We start from the raw sequence: 19,690 nt of genomic DNA on the forward strand, positions 1-19,690 counted from the left end.
TACGTAATTTTTTTTTCCGACCAGTTTTCTTTAATTTGACAGTGGTGGAAAACTTTAATAACAACAAAAAATATGATGATAATCAAAATTAATCTATCAAAGTCAATCAATAACAATCTATCAAAGAATGAAATCGAAATTATAACATATTTTCATGTTTTTCTTAACTTTTTCTAAAACGGTATGGAAATTTGGAAAGGTATAAATGGAATTAACAACAACAAGAACAAGCAAAAATTTTTACGAAGAAGGAATGCATTTTTCTCAAAATGTCAATATTAAAAATGGTTTTCCTCTTGAAAAGACAATCCGGAGACACTGCATATACATCTCCAAAATATTGAATCGATGTTATTTTGTTGTTGTAACCAAAAAATTGTATATTTTATATCAACATTGCAACAAGTGAAACCAATTATAAATTAGCGTTCAAACAGAATATAGATTGAATTCGATTGAACTTTCATTGTCTTTCCTTGTTATTTAATAACATGCAACAGGCTCTCTCTTCATATCACAATAAGTAGGCCTTGAGTGAAGAATCAAAAGGTTTAATTAAGCAACATTCAGTTAAAGTTTATACTGGAGTACTAACTAACCAATTTTGAGTTTTCATTCAATCTGCTGCACTAATACACATGCACACACAAGGCTAAATAAACTAGAAATTACAGTTCTTACCGGGCACGACACCCGGAAACAAAATTTACCAATTTTGGCATTTCTGCTAATACAGATAGCCCCTTAATGATCGACATGCACCTTGACTCGTTGAAAACCCTTTTCGTTGACCAAATTACGACTTCTGTTGCCTGACTAATCTCTTTTGACGTGCGGTTTCGTTTATTGCTTAGAACGAAATACGGCACAGATGACAGAAAGATTCTTTAGCAATACCCCGAGGGTAGACTGATTAGATACCGACCTCTCCATGTTACAATAACATTCATGCAACTATATTTGCGCATTATTTCGAATACTCCCACTAATAGTTTAGCCATTTTATATGGCGGATAATGGGAGTTGATATAAAATGGGAAAAATTAAGTGGAGAGCGTCGTAACTTGGGCCATAAGAGCTGAAACACGGGATGTAAGCTGAGAACTGATTTTTGAACCGATACCTCTAAAAGGACATCATCAGGATTTTTCTCAATTATGAATCGATTGGAACCAAACTCAGCACGTGGATAGAGGTACCATCTGTCCTAAGACAAATAGACAGACATTTTAATACAAATTTTGTGAAAGAGAATCAAATTATATTATTTATTAATTTTTAATTTATTACTTTTTCAACATATGTGTGTATATTTACTAACGTTGACTAAGTACTTTGTAGTACAGAGCCATGGGTTTGTTCAACGAACGTTTTTGTACGATCAAATTTTGGGTATAAGGAACTACCTGAGCGTTCACTGTAGACGAAATGCGAATACATCATTACATCTCTCAAAAAATAGCTGTCAAAACAGTGAACTGCTAAGTAAGAAATTGCTCCTAAGAAAACTAGAATTGTCTTCTGCTCAAAAATTAAAGGGAGTTGAATGATAGCAAAAGCACGAGAATAATTCGTGTTCATTTTGGAGATGAAACAGATGAAATCTCGGATGAAATCCAATTCAATAGTTTCAATGGAAAGGAAGACGGGAAAGAATATTTTCATAACAGCATGGAACAAACTTATAATCTCACAAGCAAAGGCAAAGAAGCATAAAAAAGTCATGGGAAGAGTTTGGCAGAAACTATTCTACCATCCTCTTAAAAACCTGAGAACTGGTGTTTATAAAAGTTCAGTTAAACGAATTAATAGCCACTCAAATGGAAACTTAGTCACTAAAAACAGGTACGTATAACTAATAGAATGCTGGAAAGAAAACTTTCAAAAGTTATGATGCACAGATAATATTATTACAAGTTGACAAGAAAACAAATTAGCACGTAATACTAATACGTTGGCAGAGTATAGAAAATTGATGAAACGGAAGTAGTCGAAGCAATAAAAATGGTGAAGAATTGTTGAGGGTTCAATGAAGCAATAAAAATGGTGAAGAATGGTGAAGAAAGAGTTCTATGTTGAACCACCGTTGTTAAGGAATTGTTGCCAATAATGAGTATTCTTCTTATGTGTTGAGATTCTTCTACTTCTTTTAATCACTGCTTATTAATAATAGGGACTTTCTACTAATAATAATTAGAAGATCGTTTATGACTAAGAGTTTGGTTAGGTTACAGATTGTCTTTTAGATGCTCAACCAAATTTTAACAGTGGCGTAACTTAAAACAGATAAAACCTTCCTAAAACTTTAATATTATAATCTAATTAATATAGGCAGGGGTACAACAGAATGCTTCCCGAAAAAATTACAGCTCTCGAAAGGGTAAATAAAAATATTATATTTTGTTTATTTTTAAAAACATTGGTAAACATTTTTTCTTGAAACTTGTTAGTCTTACAAACATCTTAATGCCAAAGCGAATGGCGATAGTGTAAAATTTTCGGGTACTTTTCAATAGTGATAGGAAAAACCGATTGATTTCAATAATCGAGTACTCGAGTTCCAAGCGATTTCAATAATCGAGCGATCGCTCGTATTTAAAAAGACGGTTTTTCGCCCGTCGCTTGTTGTACTCTTAACGCCAAGCAGTAAGTTGCGTGCGCAGAGCACATATTCTTTCGGTGATGAATGGCAAGTAGCAAGCGACCAGCGATTCGCTAGATCGCTTGATTTAGTTTATTTTAAAGATTATTATTTCACTCAGATACGCAACGGATAACGTCGTATAAATTTCCTATCTGCAATGTAGAAAATTTGCTCGACTTTTTATCGACTATGTCACATTAAACTTGGATTTCAATTTATTTCATTCTAGGATCGCTTGCGTTCGTCGCTCGTAATTCGTCACTTGCGTCGCTCGTTTATAATAGAGCGATGTCGGTTATTTCAATAATCGAGTTAGTTATCCTACAACTACTTTTCAATAGGGTGCAGAGTACTTACTGGTGTTACTGATTTCACCCTTATAGATAAAAGTTTGAACACAGCAGAGTTATGCGCAGTGGAGGAAAAGCGTTCAAACCACGACAGAATCGTTTAGTGAACGATAACTTTTGTGTTTTAACAAGAGTTGTAATCGTTAGTAACCCGATTCCGGGACGGTAATTTCGATACCAGCCTGAAAGTAAGAATTATAGGGATATATAAAAATCGTGATTCGGTTAGGTTAGGTTAGGTTAGGTTAGTATATGGATTGATTGTATACATTTGGATTGATTAGCGTATTCAATTCTTTTCGGCCAGTTCTTGTTTCACCGGAAATTATTACAACTTTTAATTTTCAAATGGTACCCTCGGCATTTTTTGCTTTATTTGGTAGAAAATAACACTCTAAATAGAATGACATATCATATATCAACTTTTGACATTTTCGAATACGATTTATTTGAAATCATCAGTAAATGATTTATAGTAGAGTATATAATTTTCTATCAAATAAAGTGACAAAATACCGAGGGTGTCATTTAAAAATCAAAAGTTGTAGTCATTTCCGGTGGAGCAAGAAGTGACCGAAAACAATTAAATGCGTCAATTAATTTTACTTTATTTCATATACTAACATATCAAATATCAATTTTCTATTTGAAAAAATAAGAAAAAATAGGGGCGATCTATTTTTGAGACGCACCCGGTATAATTAGCTATAATAATAATAGTTATTATTCTAATTGGACAAAGTTTTTCTTGATATATTTGTAATGGTTCCGAAACATTCCCGTAACTTTTTTCCGTGCGATATATGTATTTATTTCAATTGAAGAATATTTATTCCAGTTCTATTTATGAAGCATCCTTAATTTCATTAAACGTGATGTAATGAACACCCTTCATTAATTTTTAGATTACGACTAACGCATAGTAGAGATTAAATTCCTGAAGTAATTGCAAGACCTGTGACAACGGTAAAAGTTGGAAATCAAAAAACGCAATTAATCAAATTCGCATTAAAATGAGGCGACAATCACGCACCCCGTCTGTCTGGATTGTGCTGGAGCAGTGCCCTTGGTCACCGCATCGCTCCTGGAATCGGAGTTCAACAGCACGGTCGTCGGCCGCTACAGTTTAGTGCTGCTTCAGCTTCGTTCCATCCAGCTTTCGTCAGAGTAATAAAGAACTGGGTACAGTGAGGGGTAAATGCCGGGAGATACTGTATGGCAATGTGACTAACGATTGTTTAAAAGTGGTAAACAACGGTATGTATGTATATCCGGTTTTTATAGGAGCGCCCTACGCTGCCTTCCGGTCATGCGCTACCTGTGCCTGTTGTCGCAATAATCGCAATATCCTCATTGTATGTTTCGGACATGGCTCTATCAATCCAGGAAAGTTTATGTCGGTCTCGTTTTTACTCGTTACTATCACTACAGTTGATACCAAATAAACTTTTAGTCACGTGATTAAGCTTGACCGGCACAGCGTTGCCCACTTTTATATATTTTCTTCTAATCAATATTTTAGGAAACAAAAATAAACTAATTATAGATATATAAACACTTATTTACATAAACAAAACTCACCTTCTGAACAGCACTTAAGGGACATAACGGGCCATTACTACCGCTTTCCCGTTGAAAATATTCTAATAAAGTTGCGATGAGTTTTTTTACGGCTAGTAAACTATTTTGTACATTTCGCACTAAAAGAGGTTTTAAAAAGAATAATGTTCGACTGCAAGGTCTCTAAGTAAACATTTTTAAGCTTCACAACACTATTTATTTAAACCAAAAACTCCTCCTTCTTCTTACTCTATATTACTCTATATTAGGCAGATTACCTGTTCATTCTTCACATCATGCCTACAATTTCAATCGATGGTAAGGTTATCACACCAACTTTTTCTTGGCTTTCCCGTGCTTCTTCTTCCCATTGGTGATTTATCTAGAGCTGATTTTATTATTCTTCCCTCGTCCATTCGGCTTATATATTCATTCCATTCGCGTGTTCTGCTCAATACCCATTCATTAATGCTATCCACCTTGCATGTTTGCCTTATATTGTCGCTTCCTTCTCTATCTAGCAGCGTTTTACCTGTGATTTTGCGGTTGATTTTCATCTCGCCTGTTTCCAACAATTTTTTTGTTTTTGCTGTTTATTCATGGTTGTCTTGTTTGTTTAACTTCTTCTGTTTGTTACTTTTCTCCATAAATACTTTAATTAAATCTGTGGAATACCTATTTTGGTGCAATTCATTTTTATATACATAGTGTCTCAATATTCCGTGGACATAGAACTACTACGTTTTTTTTGGAATCAAAATAAGTTCATTGCTTTCCTTATATATAACAAAAATGCATTCATTCTTGATATGCATTTTTGTTATATAAATCAGGCAAACTAGTCGTAGGTACTATAACATAGTAACTTAGACAGCACAACAAATTGCATTTAATTGCATCATAGGTTGACAACTTAAGATATGTTGACATTTGTCTGGTTTTACATTGTTACCTGTTCAGTTTTAATTTAAAAATAAATGCATTTTTGGTTATAAACGGCTTGTTCAAAATTGTTCAAATTTAACACATGTATTCAGAATACCTATTTACGACTTCGCTGCAGACTCAACTGGGGAGCCAATATTTTGGCAGTTCAATTTTTGCATGGGATTTACTTTTCAACGCCAATGCAGCAAGCTTATAGCGATAAGTTTTGTCCTGTGAAGGTAGTAATTCTATGTCCAAGAAGTATTGCGACCTGTATTTGATATACTAAAAGGTAATAAGTTATGTTTGTTGTTACTCTGAGGAGCGGCAATCCTTCTACTGACGATACGCTGCGCTGGCGCCGGTCCGGTCGTACAACCGCGAATGTATTCAATCGATAAACGAACTGTTCCCGCCACGAGGATACGAGATCTTTCACTTTAAGATTCCAACTCTTATTTGAGAAGGAAAGTTCTCCTCTTTGTCCAATTTCGTAGTGTGGGGAACGATTTGTTTTTGTGTAGGGTTTCTTTAACTGCGTGACCTAAATACGGTCGTCCAAAAATCGGTGAACCAGATATCGTATTAAATATAAAAAGAAACCTTTTAAAAGATAGATATAAGCAGTGTCGACTTGTATGTAATGTTACTCGAACTGTTCTTCTAAAAATAAGCAGTCAAATTATATGTTGTTTATAGGTCAATAGAGGAAAGTAATTAAATAGGGAAAAGTACGAATTAAATCGTACCTCTTCAATATGTAGTACCTTGTAGTATATTTAGTAAGCCCGATATAAAATATCAAGGAACAAACACCTAAGAAGCTCAAAGAGCCTCAGTACTTGAATAAATAATACATATTTATCAGAGATTCTTCGTACTTGTGCTCTAATATTTTGATGACTTAAAGTAAGTGAGTTTGTATGGCTTGAGGGCTTGGCTTTATTAAAGCTGTGTATTTTTTTCAAACTGAAAAATATTTCTTTACTTTCTACTACGATTCAATCACCAAACCGTTCTAAATTTATGATATCCAATAGTGAAAATACTGGAAATGCATAATAGATAGTAGGCCCAAGAAGCATTTTTTGTTTTATAAGTGTGTTAGGAAACTTCCCAACACCATATTATACAACCTAAACGCATCTAGAATGGTTGTCGTGAGTTATGGGTAACCATTATATAACACTTATATTATATGCCCTAAACGGTCCATTTTATAACTGTTCCTATGGTAACCCTTAACACTCAAGGTGTGCAACCAAAGTCCTGAAAACTTTCTCAACACCTTTATATACCCTATCGAGTTACCGCTATAAAACTGAAAAATGATATATAATAGTTATATAGTGGTGTTGAGAAGGTCCCATAGAAATATCGCGCATGCGCGTTTTTTGAAAATATACTTGTTTCTTTCTGACTAACTACTTTAATATTTGCCTCTTTTTTTTAACATAAAAAGCAGATATGATCTTATTGCTCCAAGTTGTCCTACGCAGATAATCCAGACCAGAAAAAACACATGCGCCCCTAAAAGCAGAATTATTTAATAGATTTTTTTTATAAACAAAAAAATATGGTAAAATTTTTGTAATGAAAGTCAAATTTATTAATATAAATAATAGAACATACGACTTTTTTAATACATAGAAATAACTGGCAACTTGCCAAAATATAGTTTTGCACCAGTTTTCAACGTTATCTTAGAAATACTCATTGTACTCAAAAATGAAGACATCAATAATAATGGCGTCCATTATATTTAAAGTGCTATATATTACTTTAGGGTCTATAACATACTCATCAACCATTATATAAATTTGGTTACTTAAGGTTGCGTAAATGAGTTTGGGTTATTTAAAACACCAATTTTAGTGTTTTGTACAACTAAAGGTATTACAAATCACCATTATAAATGCCGGGGTGTTTATGGCTGCCTTTAGTCACCTAGAAAACCTTTATGTAACCCGTGGTGTCGACTGTAGCGACTCCCTGTGAACGAAATTTGACATTACAGCAATTTGACAGAAAATGTACAGAAAACAAAACATAACCTCATAAAATTGAAATAATACTGTTTTGGTTCAATTTGATCTATATTTAAAGTGGTAGGAGTTTGCAAAAGAGTTCTAGGGTGCTTTGGTACTTTGGTAGAACAGTTATGAATGAATTGACTATAGAAAAAAGCTCTTTAAGTGTAGAATGTGTAATGTTAAAGCGCAAAGTTCATTCTCTTATGTTCGAGAATGTCTTAACCAGGCATCTTCCTGTTCCTGATCGTTTTGGCAACTTTCTGTTGGAAATATCTCAGGTTGATCCTGATCTCTGCTTGTGGATGGTAAATTTGCATATTGGCTTTCAATATTGGTAGATGTAGTTTGAATGAGGTTTGGATTATTCCTAATTTTTTTTAAATTCTGAAGAACCTTTCTTTTGAACGTAGATGTATTTTTGTGTTTTGTCCAATTTATTTTTTTATTATTCATTATAATACCGAATTGCTTGCTTGCTAATATATTATTTGTTTTGATTATATTAAAAATTTGAGGTTATGTCATTAGGTTTGATATTCGGTAACTACAGGTTATATAAAGCCATGCAATCATTTGAAAGGTGCAAAAAACAATTTGAGGGAACAATTATATAACTTGTAACAATTATATAACTTGTAGTATTATTGGTTACATAATGGTTCTTAATAACACCTTTAGTTATATATTGTATATCTTGCGTACCTTTATAACACCTAATATTAGAAGTTATATAAAATAGATGTGAACACCTTTATAAAACCTTACTATGAAACCTTTAGTAACAAGAACCTGTAGTTTTATTAGGAAAGTGATAAACAACATTTCAAGGTTACTATTAGTGATAAGTAACAAACGCTACACTTATATAACTCAAAACACTGTAAGACACCAATGAGACATTTATTAAACCTTTATATAACTAACCTTGAGAATATATAACCTAAAGGAACTTAAAATGTTACTTGGGGTACTAACTCCGAAATAATATGGCCGAATTGAAAAAGTTTTATCATGCATTGTTAAAGCTCAGTTATACGCTTGAATTGTTGATCTTCGCAAAGATAAAGATACTTTTCAATATAGAAAAAAATCAACATTTTACACATAAACGTTAGGAACCTCTACATTATCAATCCGAGTATCAATCCTACTTTGTGTTCTTTAAGTCCTCAATAATGAGAATCTTGCTAACACCATAGATATTTAATGGAGCCAAACTTTTTAGTTGGCTTAGCCAACTAGAACTTACTTACAGGAACTTACTTTCCTGGAAAAAGAACACGGAAGAAGAGACTCTAAAGGGAGTAAATGCATTCTATGCACATAAGAAAATGTTTGGAAGAAGATGGGGTCTGCAACCATACATTGTACAATGGATGTACTTCTGTCTCTAGTTCGACCAATCATCACTTATGGAGGTGGGAAATGGTACTTAACGAGACTAATAGAAAGGGATATGTACTCTAAGTACCCTAAGAGTAACGGAATCCAATCTGTGGATGCAGACTACTGTTAGATCAGAAAAGGGACAATATGCTTACCAAACATTATTTTGGGGAGAAGATAAGAATTTGCATCCCGACAAGAGAAAAATGGGAAAGCCTACCTACTAAAAGCTGTCTACACAGATGCTCCCGTGACTTCAGGATGAATAGATACAGGCATCTTCTCAGAGGAACTAGACATCCGACGATGTTTAAGGCTATCGGATGGCTGTAATGTTCTACAAGCAGAAAGCGGTGGGTTACGGTTATAAAGGGAGCGGCCAGTTGTATACCAGGGAAAATCGCTAATATAGGAGATATCATGATACATTCTGACCACTTGGCCGCTTTAAGAAGCATCACCGTGGATATATAGTAAGATCAAAAACTGTGATGGACTGCCGAATAGCCCACCACATGGCAACCAAGAAGAGGACAGACTCGCCAAAGAGGGGACTCAAAACAATTACTAAATCACAAAAAAACGTAGTACGAATAAGTAAAAGTGTCGTCACTGGAAACTACCCCACGGGGGTAAACCTCATGAGATGAAATATTTTCAAAGACGGTTACTGCAGAGAATGCGAAGAGGAAGAAGAAAACATAAAGCACCTGCTGTGCCACTGTCCGGCACTGGAATATCGACGCTTTAAAACTTTAGAGCGCGTTTTTTTTAGAGGAACTAGAGGAAGTAGCAGAAACCAACATCAGCGACATCGGGAACTTTGTAAAGAGCTGGAAGTGCTTAACGCAAAGAAAGAATGAGAGTAAGATTTGGTACAATAATACAGGGATATCGCAATGGGCTCCAGGCCTCCGAGTGAGGGATCAAACAGGATCCCAAACCCCAGATAAAAAATGATTTGGTTTATTATTGTAAAGTTGAATAAAATCATTTTACTCTCCTAGAGTATAACTTCCCGACTAATAATTAAGTATCAGTTTAATTACCTGATAACTTTTTTAATTGTTTTTAAGATTTGGTATTTTGTGGTCTGTACATTACACTGAGTACATGTATCTAAAATTTTAATTCAAATAAATGCAAAATAACCGAGTTATTTTACTTTGAAAACTTCCAAAAAAAAATTATTTTTTGCTAAAATTTTGAGAACCACTCCAATCTTTTCTGGATTCCCTTTCTTGTAAATTTAATCTACTCCCTATGTTGCCATATGATTAACAAATTATGTTTTTTAACTAAAAAGTAAAAACATTTCGAATTTTTTTTTCAAAAATTTCCAAATTTTTAAAAAAAAATCGCGAAAAAAGCCTCATAATCCTGTTTCTGGGGTTGAAATATACTACACCTAAAGATATTGGCACTTATTAAGACCCACCCTGTATATAAAACTTAAGTGTGTTTGTTCCCATTATGACTTCGATACTGATAAAACTTTGAGAAGTTGTTCTACTGTATGCTAATATAAGTTTCTTGTTTAAATTTTGACACTTTTACAACATTTTGTTTGTGATAAAATCCCATCATCACAAAATATCTAGCCATAATGTCATAGTATGGTATAGATTTAGTCATGTAATATGTAATATCGCATATAATTAAATTAACGTTACATAATTTATCTGGCTATGATGACATCTACCTTTGAGGTTAGAGACGCCAAAAGTCAACGGCGTCCTATTTCGACCAAATTGGATCAATTTTAAGACTATAACCGCAAAAATAAACACTATCCTACCTTCCAAATTTTGACCAGGTATATCATTTGCAAGTTCAACAGGGCGTGATGACAAATTTCCTATTAAAGAAAAAAATAATTTTCCGGTATAACTAAGGATAGCGGATAAGAAGAATGTTGATGAAGTATCAGTTCTATCCATTAAATGTACGCAACGATCAGGAGTTTGGTGGATATTTATCTACCGGTGGATTGTGACCAAATTTGGCATGTCGATCGATGCACCCGAAAGGAGTAGAAATGCAACAATGCGGTTTTTTCTTTTAATATCTAAGAGCTGAATTCTGAATTCTAAGAGGTTAATATTTTCTGCGATTAGTCAAATTTATCTATTATAGCCGAGGGCTCAAATTTTGCTGGATGGTATTTCTTGGCCACTCAATAGCTTTCCAACTCCTCTCACACACTAAACCGGCGCCGGCGATTTTGCAAACTCTAGTGAGAAGGACTTTAAAGAACTAAATCAACTTTGTCGTAGATACTAAATTTTGGTTTGGGGGTATAAGATGTCTTATAGATGACTTACATTTGTTAGGATCATTAATTAATTGAAAAACATTGGATCGAGTTCAAGTTTTGCTGAGGGGTATCTACCTACTGCAATTTTTTTACCAACAGGTATGGTAGGCTATTAAGAGCGGCAAAAAAAGTTTCTTTAATTTCACTCAAAATGAGTTATTTAGGTCATAAATGACCTAAATACAAAATATTTTCATGGTGTCTGTCTGTCTGTCCGTTTGTCTGTAACACGATAACTGAAAAACCGCTAAACCGATTTTAACCAAATTTGGCACAAAAACACTGTGGCACCCGAGAATCTGGTCATTAGTTTTTGGTGGGGGTGGGGGGTTGGTAAGGGGGTATGGGAGGAGGTTAAAAATTTTAAAAAATCGTAACTCCAAAATTACACTAGCTAGCGAAACGCGGTTTGCAATATAAGATTAGGAATAATATTTGCAACAAAATTTGTAATAACATCAAAATCAGTTAAAGTCGCAGTTTTTGAGATATTCCGTGTTTCCGTAATCCGTTTTTGAGAAAATCCGTGTGGAGAACTCCAAACTCCCATCGGACGCGACCCCAGGTGGCGGATAGGGGAAATAACCGCGGACCAAAGTTGGAAAAATTCCTTTACTTTGAAACTAAAAGAGCTGCCTCTACCAACTTTTTATTAACATATTTTAGTATGGGCGGCTATACGTGCCTCCCGACGCCAATTTTTTTATTACCGATGTAGAAGCTGCAATCAATATTTATGTTACCCAAGATTTGGCAAAAAGTGTTTTTTTTAATTTTCAGATTTTTCTGTTTTACATCATAACTATAAAAGGGGAAAATAACCATTTATAATTCTTATATAACTTTATTTATTCATATTCATATATGAAAAAAGTGCAAAAACTTTTAGATCAAATATGTCCGAAGCTACTCGTTTTTTTTAAATTTATGGGGCACGTAGAGTATGTCCCGGATTGTCTGTACAAGAGGAAAAACTTTTTTGTTATTGGCATTGTGAGAAAAATACATTCTTCATAAAAAATGTTGACCTAAAAATCAAAAGGCGTTTCTAATGATATAATTTTCTGGTAATATAATTTCGGTTTCATTCTTTGATTTTTTTTCAAAACGTCAATAATAAAAAAGCTTTTCCTCTTGTAAAGACAACCCGGGGACATATTGTATATCTCTATCCTTAGAGTTTATTAGAGAGTACTGAATTGTTTTTTCACCGCTACTGGTTATTAATATTTCAGCGTATTTCGAACTTATCAATTTTTCAATTTTAATTTTACAGCTTCCTTTGAACGTGACTTTGAAACACATTTCGATTAGAGCTGGTATTCGATACTATTTGAATTAATTTTTAAAATTCTCTAAAGGGTGGGAGATTTAAAAGGATTTAGCCATCGGCGGCGATCGACCCTAGCCGACCGTTGAACCGCCCGCCCGCCCGCCCGGCCAGCTCGTTCATGTGCGTTTTTTATTCGCCAAAATTATGTTGCCTACCTTTTCTGTCTAGACGTGATACTAAACAGTTCATGAGATTACACGAAACGAAAATTTAAACGAAAAATGGGAAACCGCATTTTTTACCATCGGCTGCTCTTTTATCTCGAATAACATATATCAATATTATTAAATTTATATTTGTTGATGGTGAGATGAGATAATAAAATGAAGTAGTAATAGGTAGCAATCAGGTAAAGTGTAATACACACGGAGACTCATAGAAACATCTTTTACAAAATCATTATCTTTTGCTGCAATTTTTGAAAATAAATATGCGAGTATTTTCGTTTAACTCTATTATTTTTAATATAGGCTTTAATGTTTCATATTTTTGACACAGTAATTAATAATTTGGATGAAGGATTATTTAAAATTTATTAATTTGAAATAAAGAAATTTGAACTTACATCCAGACATTTCCCACTTGCATCGGCGGCGTATCAGGAAAACTCCTAGAAGAGAAAAATGTTAATAATTACAGATATTATTTAATTGAAAGTGCCATTAATCATGCGGAAAATGTATACTTAATCTATACTAATATCACACTGATATATAAAATCCTTAAGAGACTGACACACTGATTAATCACGATCCTGCTCAAACCACTCAACGTAAGAAGCTCAATTTTGGCATACAGGTTGATTCTAGGGTGTAGAGGTTCGATAAGAAGGGATTTTTCGAAATTTCAGTTTCAATGGGGTGAGACCACCCCTCAAATATTACAATATTTTTTATTTAAAAAACGGTCAAGTTTACGAAAAAACGCTTAAACACATATATTTTATTTTGTTTTTTTACATATTTGAAGATTTTTTAAAAATGTTTACAGGGTGCTTCGAAAAATCTGGTCATTGATTAATCACGATCCTGCTTAAAGCGCTTGACATAAAAAGCTGATTTTTGGAAAACGGATTGACTTAGAGTAGGGGTACATAAAGGGCATAGAGGTTCGATAAGAAGGGATTTTTCGAAACTCGAATTCTCAGGGGGTGAAACCACCCCTCAAATATTATAATATTTTTTATTTAAATGCCGGTGATATTTTATTTTGTTGTTTTACATATTTTAAGATTTTTTAAAAATTTATACAGGGTGTTTCATAAAATATGACCATTGAGTAATCACGATTCTGCTTAAACTGCTTGACGTTTAAAGCTGATTTTTGGCAAACGGATTGACTGTGGGGTGTAGAGGTTCGATAAGGAAAGGTTTCTCGAATTTCAAATTCCAAGAGGGTGAAAACGCCCCTCAAATATTACAATAGGTATTTGTTATTTAAAAAACGGTTAGTCTTTCGGGAAAATGCTTGGACACCCATAATTTATTTTGTTTTTTACATATTTTGAATTTTTTTTAAAAAAACCATACAGGGTGTTCCAAAAAGTTGGGTAACTGATTAACCACGATTCTGCTTAAACTGCTTGACGTAAAAAGTTTATTTTTGGCAAACGGATTTTTCGAAAGTCAAATTCCAACGAGATGAAACTACCCCTCAAATATTACCAAGTTATATAATAATATCGCCATATTGTTTTTTTCTCATGCTGACATAAATGTGAGAAAATTTCATCCAGTTTGTATGTTAATGGAAATTCTTGCTTTGCTTTATCATCACCATTACAAATGATTAATTCGACGCGAATGAAGTCGCGGGTACACGCTAGTTAAATATACAGGGTGGCGCACCTCATTCGCCTCTGTTGATTATACGAAAACGGAAAGATGTAGAAACAAAACATGTTATGGGTATATGTGGGAAGGCAATGTATATAATTTAAAATTATTTTGAAATATACGCGGTGTGTCAGAACTAATATCCATACCAAAGTTATATTTTTTTTATGGAACACCCGGTATTTTATTTAATTTTTGGATTCTTGGACATAAAATAAGATGTTTATTATAAGGATTTAATATGTCTAAAAGCTTTGGTTTTTGCGATTAAAGATATTTAAATATGCATCCTATAATAAAAAAAAATGTCAACACCCTGTACAGGGTGGTCGAAATTTTTCTGTTTTAACAGAGAAAACCTATTTCCTGACTTGATAGAGCAAAACCGACATAGATGTCATGGGCTCGATTTCCGAGGTGCGTTTTATGGCGTAAACCGCCTGTTGATATTTTCACTGCCAACAGAGATACGGGGTCTTTTTCAATTTTTTACCATTTTGAAAATTGCCCATAATTTTTTTATTTCGCGGAATTATAAAATTCTGTAAAAACGTTCTTAAGGCACTTTTTTAAGCACAACCCAGTGGCATACTCAGTTTTTTTCTATGCTTGCTCTTTTTGTCAGAAATAATAAAAAATATAATTTTTTGAATAGAAATCATAGTTGGCTATGAATTTAAAAAGATGCTGGCATTTAACCCTTTCCAATGATATAAAGTTATAGATATCTATTTCTAAGAATGAAAGAATTATTAGGTTTTTTTATCTTTGTATCGAAGCGGGCTTTGATTTTGTGTTGACCTATTTGTCTAATTATTTTTTATCACACTTTAATATTCTATATTATTATTTATCTGCATAATTAAAGACTTTTGAAAAGGTAAATTAAGATTCTATTAGTAGTAATGGTAATTATTAGTATTAGTAATTACAACTGAAATCGGTACAATAAGCAAAGAACAAAACTAAAAAACGTATTTTTTTGCGTGACGAATATAGTTCTAAAAAAATCAAAGATGTTCAAACTGAGCACCTCCTTGTTTAATACACAATAAACATCTTTTGAGCACAGGGTTACAACAATTTTGATTAGGCGAACTGGTGTAATAAGTCCAAAAGCTTGCCTAGTAGCCTTCAGCAATTATTCCTTCTCTCGTCTCAATGGTTCTTCCCTTATACAGGGTGAGTTTCCTACGATGTTCTCTATGGGTATCTCGGAAACTACTCGAGATAGAGAGTCAGTTAAATGGGGAAAGCATTACAATTTTGTGGGGTCATAAATATGCGCTTTTCAGATTTTCGAAAAAGTTCATGGCTTACTAGATATTTCGAAAAAAAAACAAATTTTGGCTATTTTAAAAATTGTCCCTAATTCCATTATAATCTATTTTAGACAAAAAGTTTTCAGATAAAAGTTGTAGATAATCACATCCCTAATGAGATTGTGTTTTCCGATTTTTTCTAAAGTCTGTCATTTTTGACATATGACACAAACATATGTTTTTTTTAAATAGAAACCATAGTTGGCCATGACTTCATAAAAAGCGCCGTTTTTTAAGCTTTTCAACGATATACGCTATAATATGTTTCTTTCACAAAATTACGGAGTTATAACTAATTCTTATCTTTCTTGACTAATTTCACTTAGTTAGCCATGGAAACAAGTTCAATCGTCGTTGCTCTTAGAAATGTGAAATTGTCACATCCAATCTTTGTAAATTAACATAAACAAAAACTGTAAATAAGAGTTTTTTAAATGAAGAACAGCGTGTAGAATTATTGGTTCAACTTTTCTTGGCCATATAGTTTCGAGGATACGTTGACCGGTGAACGTTACGTTTTCTAGAAAACGGTTTTCAAGACATGTTAGAAAAGTTAAATTTAGATACTCGCGCATTAATACAGTGGTTCCAACATGACTTTCATTATGACGCACCAACCCTCACCCCCACAATGAGAGAAATGTTATTTAAAAAATTATTTATATCATAATTATATAGACTCAGGGGGGTGTGACCTATCCATTTTAGATTTTTTTATGCGGTATGGTTAACAACAAGGTTTACAAAAAAACTTATGAATTAAGAGAGGCACTCGAAGAGGCGAAACAGGAGAAGTTTAATTATGTCGACCGGTCGTTCTGTGACAATAGCTAGAAATTCAGTTTTAAAAAGATGCATTTATGTACTCAAAATAATTGCGGATTTTTTAAACATTTTCTAAAATAACTTAAAGAGTACGTAGTGATATTATTTTTTTGAGTTTTAGTTTGTATAATCTAAATTGTAAAGAGCCGTTTAATAACATATTTTGTCTTTTTATAAGTTATAAATCACAACAAAATTTGAACACCACTGAAAACCGTTCTCTAAAAACGTAAGTAACTTTCACCGGTCAACGTATCCTGTATGGCCAAGAAAAGTTGAACCAATAATCCTACACGCTTTTCTTCATTTGAAAAATTTTTATTTACAATTTTTGTTTATTTTAATTTACAAAGATTGGATGTGACACAATTTCACATTTCTGAGAGCAACAACGATTGAACTTGTTTCCATGGCTAACTAAGTGAAATTAGTCAAGAAAGATAAGAATTGGCTATAACTCAGTAATTTTGTGAAATGGCGCTTTTTATGAAGTCATAGCCAACTATGGTTTCCATTTAAAAAAAAACTTATGTTTGTGTCATATGTCAAAAATGACAGGTTTTATGAATAATCGGAGAACACAGACTCATTAGGAATGTGATTATCTACAACTTTTATCTGAACACTTTTTGTCTAAAATGTATTGTAATGGAATTAGGGACAATTTTTAAAATAGCCAAAATTTGTTTTTTTCGAAATATCTAGTAAGCCATGAACTTTTTCAAAAATCTGAAAGGTGCATATTTATGACCCCACAAAACTGCAATTCTTTCCCTATTTAACCGACTCTCTATCTCCAGTAGTTTCCGAGATGCCCATAGAGAACATCGTAGGAAACTCACCCTGTACATAAGGTCTTTTAATTCCCCCCATAAAAAAGTTGAAAGGAGTTAAATCGCAGGACCTAGCAGGCCAAGATATGGGCACCTTGTTCCAACCCAATTCTCTCTAAATTCTCCATTTAATAGTTCAGTTGTAACTTGGTGTTTTAATCGTAACTGGTAATACTAATATAGAATGTTGATTTACCTTTTCAAAAGTTTTTAATTATGCAGATAAATAATAATATAGAAAATTAAATTGTGATAAAAAATAATTAGACAATAGGTCAACACAAAACCAAGGCCCGCTTCGATACAAAGATAAAAAACCTAATATTTTTCTCATTCTTAGAAATAAATACACATAACTTTATATCGTTGGAAAGGGTTAAACGCCAGCATTTTTTTAAGTTAATAGCCAACTATGATGTCCATTTAAAAAATTATATTTTTTATTATTTCTGTCAAAAAGAGCAAGTATAGAAAAAAATTGAGTACGCCACTGGATTGTGCTTAAAAATGTTAAGAACGTTTTTACAGAATTTTATTATTCCGCGAAATACAGTTACGGGCAATTTTCCAAATGGTAAAAAATTCAAAAAGACCCCGTATCTCAGTTGGCAATGAAAATATCAACAGACAGTTTACGCCATTAAAGGTTTCTCAGAAATCGAGCCAATGATATCTATGTCGGTTTTGCTCTATCTAGTCAGGAAATAGGTTTTCTCTGTTAAAACAGACCAATTTCGACCACCCTGTACATTACTTTTCAGAATTGATTCTTGTGATAACTTTCTAGTCAGAGAAATAATCTTTACTAAAAAATTTAATTGCTTCCTTAAATGTATAAAGGGGCAAAAATTGCTGGTCTATTTTAAATATTTATTTTTCATAAAATTTCGTCATTTCAAATGTAACAGTATGTATTTTTTTAAATAAATCGAAGCATCTTTTTTAAACAATATTTGGGTTTCCTATCTGGCTCAGATTTTGAATAAAAAGCTATTTTTTCGATAGAACTGTAATCAAGATGGCTGGTGTCGCCATGGCAATATTCTAGTGACAGTAGCTTTTTTCAAAATCGACTTTAATTTATGGACTTTTTTTAAATTTATAACAGGTTATTTTCATTTAATTTACCTACAATAATGTTAATAAGTAAGTATTTATTATTTCATCAAAAAAAATGATGCAGTATCTGCTGGCGGAAGGAATGGCCATTTTACTAGTGAATTTATTTTGTGAGGACAATAATTATTGCTGGTTGGCCTGAAGTTTTTACGATCAAAGATATCCAAATAGGAATTTTTTTCAGGACCGTTCATTTGAAAAACTACTTTTCCTATTTCGTCGAGTGTGGTATATCAAAAACCCATAAGACAGAAACCTGTCACTGGAAGTGAATAAAATGAATTTGCCTAAATTGTTTCTTTTATAGAAAAACCAATACATCTACAAGTTATCGTAATATAAATCAGAGAACTACTTTATTTTTCTTCATAAAATAATAAATACTTACTTATTAAACTATTGTAGGTGAATTAAATAAAAGTAAACTGTTATAAATTTAAACAAAGTCCATAAACTAATGTCGATTTTGAAAATAGCTACTGTCACTAGCAAATTGCCACGACGACACCAGCCATCTTGATTACCATTTTATCGAAAAATTGCTTTCTATTCAAAATCTGAGCTAAATAAGTATAGGAAACCCTAATATAGTTTGAAAGAGCATTTGAATCTGCTTCGATTCATTTTAAAAAATACAGGGTGTTGCGTTTGAAATAACGAAGTTTTTAATAAAATAAATCCTTAAAATAGGTCAGGAATTTTTGGTACTCCTGTATAAATTTAAGGAAGTAATAACATTTTTCAGTAAAGTTTATTTCTCTACCTTTAAACTCAGCACAAGAGTTAATTCTGAAAAGTAATGTACAGGGTGTTAATAATCTATTCTATATTATGGCATGCATATTTAAATATCTTTAAATATCTCAAAAACCAAAGCATTTAAACATATTAAACCCTTATAATATATGCCTTATTTTATACCTAAGAATGCAAAAATGAAATAAAATACTGGGTGTGTTCCATAAGAATATAACTTTGGTATGGATCTTAGTTCTGACACACCCTGTACATTTGAAAATAATTTTAAATTATGCACATTGCCTCTCTACATATACCCATAAAATATTTTCTTTCTACAACATTTCGTTTATATATAGGGTGAGTCTAGGGTTTTCATACTTCCGGATTTACCCGGACATGTCCGGATTTTTAAAGTGTACGTGGCGGCCCGGCCCGGATTTGGAAAAGTATCTGGGAAACCTGAGC

At 32.9% G+C, this 19,690-nt stretch overlaps 1 protein-coding gene across 2 annotated transcripts in view; it reads right to left on the reverse strand.

Annotated features, from left to right (window-relative positions):
- Positions 1–19,690, reverse strand: part of LOC115883012 (insulin-like growth factor 2 mRNA-binding protein 1) — a 221,651-nt gene that overhangs the window by 182,155 nt on the left and 19,806 nt on the right. For both annotated transcript variants that reach the window (XM_030901285.1, XM_030901284.1), the window contains exon 3: positions 13,116–13,160. In XM_030901285.1, the coding sequence (XP_030757145.1) occupies positions 13,116–13,160 (45 nt within the window). The remainder of the gene's footprint in view (positions 1–13,115; positions 13,161–19,690) is intronic.

The sequence above is a fragment of the Sitophilus oryzae genome, unplaced genomic scaffold (genome assembly GCF_002938485.1).
Source record: "Sitophilus oryzae breed Bouriz unplaced genomic scaffold, Soryzae_2.0 scaffold_1801_pilon_pilon, whole genome shotgun sequence".
Taxonomy (NCBI): Eukaryota; Metazoa; Arthropoda; class Insecta; order Coleoptera; family Curculionidae; genus Sitophilus; species Sitophilus oryzae.